At 34.9% G+C, this 14,136-nt stretch overlaps 1 protein-coding gene across 4 annotated transcripts; it reads left to right on the forward strand.

Annotated features, from left to right (window-relative positions):
• Positions 1–735: 735 nt before the first annotated feature.
• LOC117927696 (putative disease resistance RPP13-like protein 1) lies at positions 736–5,837 on the forward strand. Of its 4 annotated transcripts, XM_034847347.1 has the most exons (5): positions 736–5,083; positions 5,208–5,266; positions 5,365–5,482; positions 5,571–5,639; positions 5,765–5,834. In XM_034847347.1, the coding sequence occupies exon 1, from the start codon at positions 818–820 to the stop codon at positions 5,006–5,008; it is 4,191 nt and encodes a 1,396-aa protein (XP_034703238.1). In that variant the 5' UTR covers positions 736–817; the 3' UTR covers positions 5,009–5,083; positions 5,208–5,266; positions 5,365–5,482; positions 5,571–5,639; positions 5,765–5,834. The 4 variants fall into 4 exon arrangements, with proteins under 4 accessions (XP_034703238.1, XP_034703239.1, XP_034703240.1 ...); XM_034847348.1 differs by lacking the exon at positions 5,571–5,639 and having other exon boundaries at positions 5,765–5,837; XM_034847349.1 differs by lacking the exon at positions 5,208–5,266.
• The last annotated feature ends 8,299 nt before the right edge of the window (positions 5,838–14,136 follow it).

The raw sequence follows: 14,136 nt of genomic DNA on the forward strand, positions 1-14,136 counted from the left end.
TAAAATATGATAGCTTCTAAAATTTTATAGTGCATATAAATATATACAAATAAGTTTAAAAAAAATTGTTTTTCACAATTAAATTCCTAGAGAGAACCCCATTCTTAAAAACAAGGGAGAACTATTTTCAAGGATTATTAAAAAATATATATATATATTTTCATAAACATTTCCAAACAAGCACAAACTTTCCTGATACAGCAAGCAAACCAATTGTTTCACAAAATTTGACTTAAAGATTCCTCTCTAATCAAACTTCGCAGGCATAGCATGGCTTTCACTTCATCGTCAATCAACATGATCATTTGAAGATGCAGCGAGGTAGCAAGGTGTCTCTACTTCAGCCTAATCACCAATCTATATAAAGTAAAAGGGAAAATCTCTCCTTCCTTCGACCTTCTTCCTTGTCCCATTCACGAGAATGGTATCCTGCTTACAGAAGTCACTTGCTTTTGTCCATACAACATTTCAGTTGAATTACCAGAGATCTGTCTATTTCTTACCTAAAGGGAAGCTTTAAGAAAATACAATTTGTGGAGTTTTAATATTTATAAAAATCAAATAAAAAAAGGAAGAAAAATGATTATAATTAAAAGAGTCTGTGTAGATTGAATAAATTTTCAGTATTTTTTACTTCAACACGACATGAACCCAAAATAATATAACCCATTATAATTAAGTGTGAGCCCCACCACTCTGAATGAGCAGAGTCCACTGTCCTTGATAATTGGGGAAGCCTTGATAGAGCAAACCAATTTTTTTTTATTCTCTTGTTTCCACTTGGTATCCTCCCTCTCTCTTTCCCTACCGACGAACCATGGAACTTGTTGCAGAGGCTGTTCTTTCTGTCTCCCTTGAAGCTTTGTTTAGCCAACTGGGCTCCCCTGATCTTCTCAAGTTTGCACGCCAAGAGAAAATCCACGCCGAGCTCGAAATATGGGAGAAAAAATTATTGGAGATTCATGAAGTGCTGAATGACGCGGAGGAGAAGCAGATCACGAAGAAGTCGGTGAAAACGTGGCTGGGCGATCTGAGGGATTTGGCTTATGACATGGAGGACATCTTGGAGGAGTTTGCCTACGAAGCTTTAAGAAGAAAAATGATGGCGGAAGCTGATGGTGAAGGCCGCACAAGCAAGGTACGCAAGTTCATCCCTACCTGTTGTACTAGTTTCACTCCAATTGAGGCTATGCGTAATGTTAAGATGGGGTCCAAGATTAAGGAGATGGCTACCCGATTGGAAGCTATTTATGCCCAAAAGGCTGAGCTTGGTTTGGACAAGGTGGCTACTATAACCCAGTCTGCTTGGGAAAGGCCACTCACTACATCTCTGGTATACGAACCTTGGGTTTATGGCAGGGATGCTGATAAACAGATTATAATCGATATGCTGCTTAGGGATGAGCCCATTGAAACCAATGTTTCTGTAGTTTCCATCGTGGCCATGGGTTGTATGGGCAAGACCACACTAGCAAGGTTGGTGTACGATGATGTTAAGACAGCCAAGCATTTTGATCTAAAGGCCTGGGTTTGTGTATCAGATCAGTTTGATGCAGTGAGAATAACCAAGACAATTCTCAACTCCGTCGATTCTCAGAGCAGTACCGATTCACAGGACTTCAATCAAATTCAAGACAAATTGAGGGAGAAATTGAAGGGAAAAAAATTTCTGCTGGTTCTAGATGATATGTGGAATGACGACTATGGTGATTGGTGTTGCTTGCAGTCTCCCTTTTTGTTGGGTTCACGAGGCAGCAAAATCATAGTCACGACACGGAGTAAGAAGGTCGCAAATATGATGGAAGGAGATAAGAACTTGCACGAGCTACAAAATTTATCAGATGATGAGTGTTGGTCGGTGTTCAAGAAACATGCATTTGGAAATAGCAGCATTGATGAGCATTCCAATTTGGCATTGATCGGCAAGGAAATTGTGAGAAAGTGTGGAGGTTTGCCTTTGGCAGCAACAGCACTCGGTGGTCTTCTACGCCATGAACAGAGAGAAGATAAGTGGAATGTTATTTTGACTAGCAAAATATGGGATTTACGATGCGGTATTCTTCCTGCATTGAGATTAAGTTATAATCACCTCCCTTCTCCTCTGAAGAGATGTTTCAGTTATTGTGCAATATTTTCGAAAGACTATGAATTTGATAAGAGAGAATTGATTCGCTTATGGATGGCAGAGAGTCTAATTCAACGATCAGAATGTTATGGGCAACAAATCGAAATTGAAGATTTAGGCGATGACTACTTCCAGGAATTGTTGTCTCGATCATTTTTTCAACCATCAAGTAGCAATAAATCCCAATTCGTAATGCATGATCTCGTTAACGATTTAGCAAAATTTGTTGGTGGAGAAATATGTTTTTCTTTGGAAGAGAATTTGGAAGGTAATCAGCAGCAAACTATTTCTAAAAAGGCTCATCATTCATCATTCCTTCGTGGCCAATACGATGTCTTCAAAAAGTTTGAAGCCTTTTATGGGATGGAGTATTTGCGTACATTTATTGCATTACCAATTCATGTATCAAGCCCTTATAATTGGTTAAGCAACAAGGTACTTGAGGAATTGATGCCCAAGCTAAGACGCCTAAGGGTGCTTTCATTGAGTGGTTACTGGATAAGTGAGATACCAAGTTCAGTTGGTGATTTGAAACATCTTAGGTATCTTAATTTATCCGGAACGAGAGTTAAGTGGTTACCTGATTCAATAGGTAACTTCTATAACTTAGAAACATTAATATTATCATATTGTTCGAAGCTTATTAGGTTGCCTTTGAGCATTGAGAACCTAAATAATCTTCGACACCTTGATGTGACTAATACAAATCTAGAAGAAATGCTTCCACAAATTTGCAAATTAAAAAGCTTGCAAGTATTGTCTAATTTTATTGTGAGTAAAGACAATGGTTTGAACATAAAGGAGTTAAGGAATATGTCCCATCTTCAAGGGCGACTTTGCATTTCAAACTTGGAAAATGTAGCAAATGTTCAAGATGGAAGGGTTGCTAGTCTAAACAAGAAGGAGAAGCTTGAAGAATTGACGATAGTATGGAGTGCTAGGTTGGATGATTCACACAATGCAAGGAATCAAATAGATGTACTTGACTCTTTACAACCACACTTCAATTTGAACAAACTGAAAATTAAGAATTATGGTGGTCCAGAATTTCCCCGTTGGATAGGAGATGTTTCATTCTCTAAGATGGTGAATGTATATCTAGTGAATTGCAGAAATTGCACATCTTTACCGTGTTTGGGGTGGTTACCCATGCTCAAACACGTAAGGATTGAAGGGTTGAATGAAGTTAAAATTGTGGGTAGAGAGTTTTATGGAGAGACTTGTCTTCCCAATAAGCCTTTCCCGTCCTTAGAGTCTCTATCTTTTTCGGATATGTCACAATGGGAAGATTGGGAGAGTCCAACTTTATCAGAGCCATATCCTTGTCTCCTTCACCTTAAAATCGTAAATTGCCCCAAATTAATCAAGAAGTTACCCACTAACCTACCGTCCCTTGTACATCTCTCAATTTGGAGATGCCCACAGTTGGTGTCTCCAGTTGAAAGGCTTCCATCTCTTTCTAAGTTACAAGTAGAAGATTGCAATGAGGCGGTACTAAGGAGTGGATTGGAATTGCCTTCACTCACCGAGTTAGGAATGGATAGAATGGTAGGGCTCACCAGATTACATGAAGGTTGTATGCGATTGTTGTCGGGGCTTCAAGTTTTAGACATTTGTGGTTGTGATGAATTGACGTGTTTGTGGGAAAATGGATTTGATGGTATTCAGCAGTTGCAAACTAGCAGTTGTCCCGAGCTTGTATCCTTGGGAGAAAAGGAAAAGCACGAGCTGCCTAGCAAGCTTCAATCTTTGAAAATTAGGCGGTGTAATAACCTAGAGAAGCTTCCAAATGGATTGCACAGGCTAACATGTCTTGGAGAGTTGGAAATCTATGATTGTCCAAAGCTGGTGTCATTTCCAGAGTTGGGGTTCCCGCCCATGCTTAGACGTCTTGTTATTGATAGTTGTGAAGGTCTACGATGTCTACCTGATTGGATGATGGTGATGAAGGATGGTAGTAATAACGGTAGCGACGTGTGTCTCCTTGAATACTTGAGAATAGATACGTGTCCATCTCTCATTGGTTTTCTAGAAGGTGAGTTACCTACCACGCTCAAGGAATTCATCATATATGACTGTGAAAAGCTAGACTCTCTACCGGGGGGAATGATGCACCATGATTCCAACACCACCACCACCACCACCACCACCACCACCAGTGATGGTCTTCATGTCTTGAACATTGAGAAATGCCCATCTCTCACATTCTTCCCCACAGGCAAGTTTCCCTCCACCCTTAAGAAACTTGCGATTTGGGATTGTGCACAACTGGAGTCGATTTCAGAGGAGATGTTTCACTCCAGTAATAGTTCACTTGAATATTTGAGTATCTCGTCGTATCCCTGTCTCAAAATTGTATCAGATTGCCTCTACAAGCTCAGAGAACTGAAGATTAATAATTGTGAGAATGTGGAGCTTCAACCTTATCATCTGCAAAACCTCACTGCTCTTACATCACTTTCTATCTCTAATTGTGAGAATATCAAGACGCCCCTATCCCGATGGGGCCTTGCCACACTTACCTCTCTTAAAAAACTCATCATTGGTGGCATATTTCCACAAGTTGCCTCCTTTTCAGATGATCAAAGACTATCGATTCTTCCTACAACCCTCACCTTTTTTTCCATTAAAGATTTCCCAAATCTGAAATCTCTGTCCTCCCTGGCTCTCCAAACCCTCACCTCACTTGAGGAGCTATGGATCCAACGTTGCCCTAAGCTTCAGTCGCTTTGCCCAAGGGAAGGGCTGCCTGACACGCTTTCACAACTACGTATCAGAGACTGCCTACTCCTAAAACAAAGGTGCTCAAAGGGTAAAGGACAAGATTGGCCCAACATCGCCCACATTCCCTGTGTGGAAATAGATCGTGAATACCTCTTTTAGCAATAATAAGTTGAGGGATTGCAGAACACAGAAGTAAACACCATTCAACACTCTCCCATCTTTACATTAAACAAGGTACGGCTGTTCTTTCTCTTTCACTCCTCAATACCGCGTCCAATTTCTCATATACGTTAGAGCAGTTTCCCCTATTGATTACTTGTAAGTTTCTTACTGGACTTTTTGTTAAAAATTGGCCTAGGAAGTGGCTTTTGAAATGGCTTGTAGCTTGATTTTCTCTTCAATTTGCCACAATTCTAGGTCTGCATCACTGCCTCTGCCTCTCCAATTCTATTTATGAAATCTTGCCATAATCATCATGGGGTACTCACTTTTCTTTTTTCCATTGTTCTTTTTAGTTCTCAGTGACCATTGAAGTTGAAGAGGTGATATGTGATCCTTACAACAATAAAAAGGATAAGAGAGGATCCATTTATTCCATTCAAGGGCAAGTGGAATATTTATCAATAGCCACTGGTTAGCAATGTCTTCTTCTGATTTTTATTCCATCAGTTGTACTATTCAATTGCATTTTTTAAGTATAATTTTCTGATTTCCAAAGTAGAGTTCAGGCTGACATACAGAGGAGGCTATACTAGAAGCAAATGTAGTTTATTAAAGTTCAATCATTGTGGTAATTAGATGGCTTTATCAATTCCCCTGTGCAGCCATGATTTTTTTAGTTCAACTTATATGTCATCATTGCTACTATCCAGTGTCTTGTCATCTTGTTATTAAATTTTTACATTTATGATGCAGGTTCTCAAAGAGGATGGCTCTCCTTAATACCAAAGACTTCAAAGTATGGAGTGAATGCGGTGTTGTTCCCTGTTGCTTTTTTTATTTATTGTTTTTGAGTATCAACAGGGGACAAAGAAAAACCCAGCAAGACTATAGTGAGTGACTGTCATCTATATATTTTGTTTATTTAATTTTCTATTTTAATGACTAATTTTCTTGAATTTTTTTCTTGTCTACTGGATGCTCATTCCCGACATGCAATTCTTCCTCTTTGTCTCCTTAATACCACTTTCTATTTTCCATACATATGTTATTGCAATTTGTTGCCATTTAACTTGGCTACCTTTGAACAATAATAATAAGTGTTGCAGTGTTATGTACAAAATTGTTTAATTGATGATGCAAGTGTCAGAAGTATTGGTCCAAAGTATCATAGGAGGTACACGTGGTCCTTTTATCATGCTGAATGATTGGAATTTCCCTCCCATATTAAAGGCTCATTAGCACTTTATTACCATTTTTTAGTCAACAAAAAGAGGAGAAAGTACAATCTAGCAAAATTGTGGTGCGTGACTTTCATTTATATAGTTGATTCTATACAATTTTGTGTTATGAGGACTATCTTTGTAAAATTTTCTTCCTTTTATGACTTGGTGATAGATTCTTCAGTGCTTTACAAAGGTCCTCTAAATCAAAATTTTATATGCATCTTTAATAAATAAGAGCCTCTTTTCTTGCCCTCCTGAGGAAGCAGCTCATAATGCTGCATGATCTTATATATCCTTTGAAAGTTGAGAACCATTCAATGCATGAAACTACAAGAACTGGTTTTCAATTTATCCCAAGTGGTCTTTGTCTTTTCTCTGTGACTGATAGCCTAGAACTATTCAATGGAATTATGACATAGCAACAACAACAGCTTGTATCTATTCTAATATATCCCACTTGGTTTCCAAAATGTGAGCTACTATCATATTTACATATGCCTAGTTGTACAGATTTGAGCAAAAACAAAATGGTTTTGCTTCTAGTTTCTCAAAATTTTAATTTGATGAAACAATATCTCTTCTTTTGGAGTTTGTAGGTTTAAAAGGTGCATGTCCCAAGTGCCAGAGTATAAGTATTTTTCTTCTTGTTGAAGGGAATTCGGGTTTTATATTTGAAGGCTCCATGTGTATAGAATTCCTGTTGGCACTTGTTTTTGTTTTTGTTTTTGATGTTGAGAGTGTAGAAAGAGGATAAACAACATCATAGCAAGATCATGGTATGTTGCAATTTTTGTTTTACATTTTTATTGGTTTTCTTAGATTCCTATATTTGCTGACTTTTTTTTTTTTTCTAAATTTTCTATGTTTATGACTTGAGGTGTTCCCTAAGCACTTGCTATAGAGAGGATTTTGGCACCAAAATTATCCTTGGACACTGCTTAGTTCGCCTGTCTACTGCCTGTCTCCAGTAGGCATGAACCTATTTTTTGTGCTATCTTGGAGAAGCTGCCAGTAAAAATAAGTAGTCATACATCTCTTGGAGAGTTGAGAATCACACATTTCTTTGTGTTCTTTCTAAGGAGTAGTTTGTCATCCATGCTATGAAGTCTTGTGCTTGGTTGTTATGGTGGCTTGAAATTGCTCTTTGATGGAACTTTGACATATATAAACAACTTGTATTTGTTTTACACTTGCTTGTCTTTGTGCATTATTTTTGCAGAAAGGATTTTTATGAGCACTACTATTTTTTTTTCATCTCCTTTTACATTGATGCACGTCATATTACTCCTTTTAGATGGATGCACAATGCTGATCCACTTTTTCCTCTTTCAGATGTCTTTCTAACCATTGTTAGGATTCATTAAAATGACCTTTATCAAACTTGTAGATTTTTTCAGGTCAGTTACAACTTATACAAACTTTATGTAACTCAAAATGCTTTATTTTTAAACTAATATATTTCTACTAGCAACTTATGTGTTTTTCACTACATTTCTTTTTCCAACAACGAGGAAGGGAAGCATTTTTCTTGGTGGCATACCATGATTAATAGAGCATAAGCTCTTGCAGATTGAAAGAGAGACAATTAACACATCATTCAACAGTGATCGGTAAGCACTCTTATATGTTTACAGCTTCTTCATTTGTATGGTTTGCCTTTTATGGCATTTACTCTCTTATTAATCACATAAAAAATGTCTAATTTACCTTTCAAATATAAAATGCAGTTATACAGGAAGGCCATAAATTGAATATGATAAGATGGAAAATGTGTTTCAGGACAATTTTGTGTTCCATTATAAGGTTTAGTACTTGTCTTTAGTTCTACAATAACAACCTTCTGTTGACTTTGGATTTGGAATTCAACTCTAATTAGAGTTTACTTATTTTTAATACGTTTTTCAGCAATCCGGTTACTGAGATTTTGCCAACAAAAAACCAGAGGTTTGTTAACTCTCCTTCAATCAGAGACCGGTTCTCTTGCATAAATTTCAAGCAAATTTATAACCGTCTCCTTTGACAGTCTTTTATATTGGAATTCAACATATTGGTGTCTTTGAATTATTCAAATATTGGAAGCCAATTAAGGAGTCATGCAATGGCTATTGTGAAACTTGATATACATACAAATAAGACCCATTATGTTATTTTTCTTGCTAAAGAATCAAAACAGATGCTTTTTATTTTGAATGTTTCAGACTTCATGTCTTCCGGTTCGCTTATATACTATCGTCAGTTGTTGAACTGGGAATGTTGTCAAGAACTTTACTTGACCAACATGCCTTTTTCAGTTCCGTAGAGATTGGTAATAATCCAATGATCAATTGTTTTCTCAAAGTGGCTTATGCGAGCATTAGCAGATGCGAAATTATCAATGACTGTTCATTGTAAAGAAATCTTGTTACTGTGGCAGAAGAATAGACTGCAACACAGTCTCAAAATTTTGGGACATCGGCATCAACACCTTTCTGGGACTCAGATTTCAAAATGGAATGATGCAAGGCATCGACACATTCTTAGAATTCTTTAAGATTTCTAAATGTGATCTGACTGTCTTAATGAGAGGCCAACTTTCTTCAATGTTGCTAAAAATGGCAGTCTGTATATACAAGATGGGCATCATCCCATGGACAAGAAATGCATGTTACTATATCTTCACCTCTCAGTCTTACATCCTATTGCCTGAAGTTGCATTATTTGTCACAATTAACACTTTTTTTTTTTTTCATTGTGACAAAACAGGTTTTGCCATATGGGGAGACAATATACAACTGTTGCGCCTCTTGAATTACCCTCCTCAAGCAACTAGCCTCGCCTTAAGCATTTGGAATTATCTAGCTGATCACCGAACAACCCTCAACCAACCTTGGGGACTTTATATGAAGTGGACTCGATGCAAGTGATTCAAAGTCACCCCTACCTACTCCATCTCCGTGTCTATGGAAAACGAGGTCCACCAGATGTTATGGCCATTATCTCATAGCAGTGGATGTTTTGAACCAGAGTTTAAAACCAAGTCATTGACAAAGGCCATAGTGATATCATTGATTTTATTCTAAACTCATCAAAAACAATATGAGATTCACTGTGATTTCGAGTTATGCAAGATGCATATGAGCTCAATTGTTTCGAAACTTAATTCATGAATACTATGCTGACATTCAGTTGATGAATATCATGTACCAGAAGGAGGATTCCATCCGCAACTTCAATTCATGCTCAATTGTTTTATTAACTACAGTTGCTTTAAATGAACATGTCAAAGTACAAATGCTAAACTAGCTCAGTTCCAGTCACAGTACTATTCTGTATCCTATATGGTCTTAGAACCCGCGGGTCTTTCTTTTTCTCTCTATTTGGAGTTTAGCGGCATAAGAAAAGCAAGAGCATAGTGCAAAGAGGATAAAAAGTATTAGAAATTATTAATTTTGAATTACTATTATTTCTTTTTAACAAAATAAATTAAATAATATTAATATTTATATTCTTATAATATTTATAAAAAATATAATTTGTGATTTTAATATATTATTAATATTCATGTTTTTATTAAAATTATTTATTTTTAAATTTATTTGTAATTAAAAAATTATTTTATTTTTAATAAGACATGAATTAAATTTAGTTTATATTTTATAATTTACTTTTTTTACAAAATCAAAATAAAAAATTATTTTAAAAACAACTTATCTAAAAACATTTGTGATCTTAGAAAAACACGTCTCATTATCATTATCTTCCCTATTTATGTTTACAAGAAAAGTTCATTTGCCTAGAAAATCCACTACTAAGACCTTGCATAGACATAAATGATAGATTTTTTGAAATTCAAAGTATTATTCCTTATTTAGCATAATGAGTTATACATTTTTTTGTCTTTGAGTTTGCTTTTTAACTCTTCACAATCCATCGAAATGGATTTGGATTTTTAAGCTCAAATTGAATCTTCAATATATAATTTTATATATTTTTGTGTGATTGAGCTCAAATCAAGTAGAGCCGACCTAACAATTATCATAGATTTAGTATAATTTTTCAAGTCATATTTTTTAAAAGTATTTAATAAATTTATTCTATTTTGTAAAAGAGCCCCATCAATTGCCAATTATTTGGGCCATCTCTTGCCGGTAATTGCATACAAGGGCTCCACTCGCCAACCCCTAGTGCCTCATCCTTTTTTTTTTTTTCTTTTTCCTATGAAAGAATTGTATAGCATGATGGTCGTAATCAAGGAGTGCAACTTGGACCGATTGACCTAATATAATTCAAACCAAACTTGATGTTTGGGTAGGTTTGGAAAAACATTTTAAATGCTCATATTGAATTTGGGTTAAGTTTTTTCATTTCGAGTTCAATTTGAGTTGGGTTTGGGTCAAGGTTCGAGCAACCCGAGCCTAACTCGAATATGATTTAATGTTTGTATAATATTTATAAGGTTTATATCTTATATAATAATATTTATTATTTTTTTAGATCTTTTTTCAAATATCAAATTATAATTATATCATATACTTTTTTTTTATATAAAAAAAGATATATATAAGTTTATTTTTACTTTTTTATTGTCATTTTAAAATTTTATCTTATTTACTACTTAAATTTTAGTATAATACTACCTAAATTTTAGTATAAATATATAGAATTTAAAGAAAAAAAATCACTATGGATGAATTTTGAATCATCCAACCTAATCCACTTGACCAACCCAAGTCTAATCAAATCAACCTGAGTTTAACTCGACTAGGACGAGTTCAACTTGAGGTTAAAAAAATGAGGTTGGCCTAGACTTGTGTTAAGTAATTCGGGTTAGAGTTCGAATCGGATTGAGTTTGGGTTAATTGTTTCTTAATTCGAGTTAGGTTGGTTAGCCATCAACTCGATCAACTCGTCTAAGTTACAACCCTAATTACAATTTATTTTGGCATGTACCAAAGATGGAAAGAGATTATTAAGAATTTCACTTCTTCTTTTTTTTAATATTATGGAAAATATGAGAAAAAAAAAAAGGGTTTTCCTTCCATTTTTCTTAAAATAAAATATAAAACAAAAGTCCAAAAATCTTTTTTCCTCAATTTTTTTATTTGGCATGTGCCACAACTGTGTTATCAATTAAGTGATATCACATATATGTGCTCAAATTAATTTCATTTATTTATATTAGAGTATGATTTTTTTTGTATCTTTGTATCTTGATCCAATTTATTTGTAACTTTGTTAAATAACCTAATTTCATCACATATATTCAATGATGCAGATGTTAATTTCGAAACTCAATATCTTTGTATTTTCCTTCTACAGCCCAACCTCCACTTTCTATGTCATTGTCCTTTCTCAAAAACCATTTCAACCACGTCACTTTCTCTTGAAAAAAAAGTTAATCAACCCTTAATCGAATGATTATAATTTTTCATAATAATTAAAAATATTATTAGGAACACTTAATAAAAATATTTTAAAATATAAGAAGTGAAAATATTAGGTCTAATTTGTTTCTCTGTTTTAAATTTAAATATATCTTTATTTAATTTTAAATAGAATTTAGTTCGTTTAGCAATGTTTTCAAAAAACATTTTTAACCTAAAAAGTGTTTTTGATGAAAAATAAAGTGTTTGATAAAATTTATAAAATACTTTTAAAATTTTAAAAAATCACTATATTAAAAAATCACCTCAAATATTTTTTAAATATGTGAATGTCCTAAAAATACTTTCAAAAAAATCACGTACACTGAAAACACTTTTAAGTAAAAGTAGAAATATATTCACACACGTCTTTGACCCTTTTTGGATTTGCATCACGTTTTCCTATGTCTTCATGTCAACCATGAGCTTTAATGGTGCATTGGATTTGCATTCAACCTTTATGTTAGTAATTTTGCAAGTGCAATTTTTAACATTGATTTTTATTTAGAACCCCCTACAACCTGTAAGAAACAAATACGCTTTATTGGTGATCATCCCTGCTACTTTCTTTTCTGTAAGCAACAAGGAGAAGATTGTCTCATCTAGAATCAATTGTTTATGGCCAATGAATCGGAGATGTAACTGGGTATCACTACCCAAGAGTGTGTTGGACATATGAATGACCACCGATTAATTTTATCGTGTGCAGTATAAGACCCTGCATGAGGCTTGTATTGCATTCATGTCGTTCCATCTTCACATGTGATGATCTCGATTTTCTTTTATGGTATTTTGGATGCAAAATCTTGATTCTTAAACCCTTTGTTTTCTTTTTTAGTATAACGAATTTCAAGTCTATCATGTGAACCTTCCTAAGGAATTTATTGGATACTAATATTTGAATTTACTCCATGTTAGGGCCATAAGAAATGGATTACTGGAATATCTTGGGAACCAGTCCACCTCACAGCTCCATGTCGTCGGTTTGTAAGTTCTAGCAAAGATGATGATGCACGCATATGGGATGTCTCACTTAGAAAATGTGTAATTTGTCTTAGTGGCCACACTCTTGCAGTAACATGTGTAAAGTGGGGTGGAGATGGAGTGATATACACAGGGTATATAGTGTTTTATCTGAAGTTACTAACGAAATAATTTGTCATCAACACTGAGTCTTTTATCTTCACATATCCGTTGCTCACATCTTCTGCTCAACAGTTGCAGCTCCCAGGATTGTACCATCAAAGTCTGGGAAACCTCACAAGGGAAGCTAATTCGGGAAAAAAATGATGGCTAGTGGCAGTTTGATGCTTTATTTTAATTGATGTTAGGGCCATGGGCATTGGGTTAATTCCCTTGCATTGAGCACTGAATATGTTCTTCGCACTGGAGCTTTTGATCATACAGGCAAACAATATACATCTCCAGAGGAAATGAAGGAGGTAATCTTTTGTTGGTCGAATTTAAATTTAAACCCAACCTTCTTTTTATATCCTTCTTAGGATTTTGCAGTTACCATTTTTGTTTCCTTGTTTTTATTGTGTTCCTTCTTGTTCTTTCACAGAAAAGCATAAACAAAATCAATAACTTTGTCCATGCATTAACGTAATAAACATATCTAATTTTCTCAATTTGTATTATTTCCTTTTCAAAATCATGCCCATTTTTTCCAGACATGGTATCTGCATATCAATCAATGCTTTTCCTTTTTTTAAAAAAAAACAAAAACTATCAATCAACGCTTTTTGATGTTTTTTCTTCAATTGCATTTTAGAGTAATACTGGACCCTTGAATGTGAAACATGTCTGATTTTGTCTTTTCTTTCCAGACACGCATCATCTTTTCAGAGCACTGGGCTTGGATGAACCCAAAAGCTCAGCTACAAAATGAAACTGGAATATTAGTCATATATGTTTTTAAGATCTGTAATTTTGGAGCCATGTTCAAAAGGCATGTGCCTAAGATTGAGGTCATGGTCCAGAAATTGGGAAAAGGATTTAGGGTAGGCACATAGAGGGCTCATGCCCCACCCAAACTATCTGTATTAGGGCTTATTGGTTGTTTTTGGCTTTGCTATTCTTTTTCTTGTGGTTGTTACTTCGCTTAAAGGACTTTTGATTCATGATTCAATGGATTATTTACTTTCTGATATAAATAAATAAATAAAGTGAAAAAGAAAAAGATGAATCTACGTCTCCCAAAGACCCCTTGACCAAGAAAAGGAAAACATTTGATGAAAAAATATTTTAACTCTTAAACAGCAAGTTCTAATCTTTGTATTGTTTTTTAGAGGATGTGTCAATTGAACCGATTCAAACTACAAGTTTTGCTGAATTTTTTTTGCATTAAACTACTGAGGATGTTCAATCAGTAGCATTAGCACCATTGTAACTAGTCTTGGTGTATGATATATCCCATTTTCCATGCTCAAGGTAAGCCTATAATTGTAGCATATGCACCTCAAATAAGGTCAAGTTACTAAACTGAATATCTCCAACT

The sequence above is a fragment of the Vitis riparia genome, chromosome 13, assembly GCF_004353265.1.
Source record: "Vitis riparia cultivar Riparia Gloire de Montpellier isolate 1030 chromosome 13, EGFV_Vit.rip_1.0, whole genome shotgun sequence".
In the NCBI taxonomy this organism is placed as follows: domain Eukaryota; kingdom Viridiplantae; phylum Streptophyta; class Magnoliopsida; order Vitales; family Vitaceae; genus Vitis; species Vitis riparia.

Coding starts and splice junctions, on each gene's coding strand:
- LOC117927696 (XM_034847348.1), top strand. CDS start 818: ATGGAACTTGTTGCAGAGGCTGTTCTTTCTGTCTCCCTTGAAGCTTTG.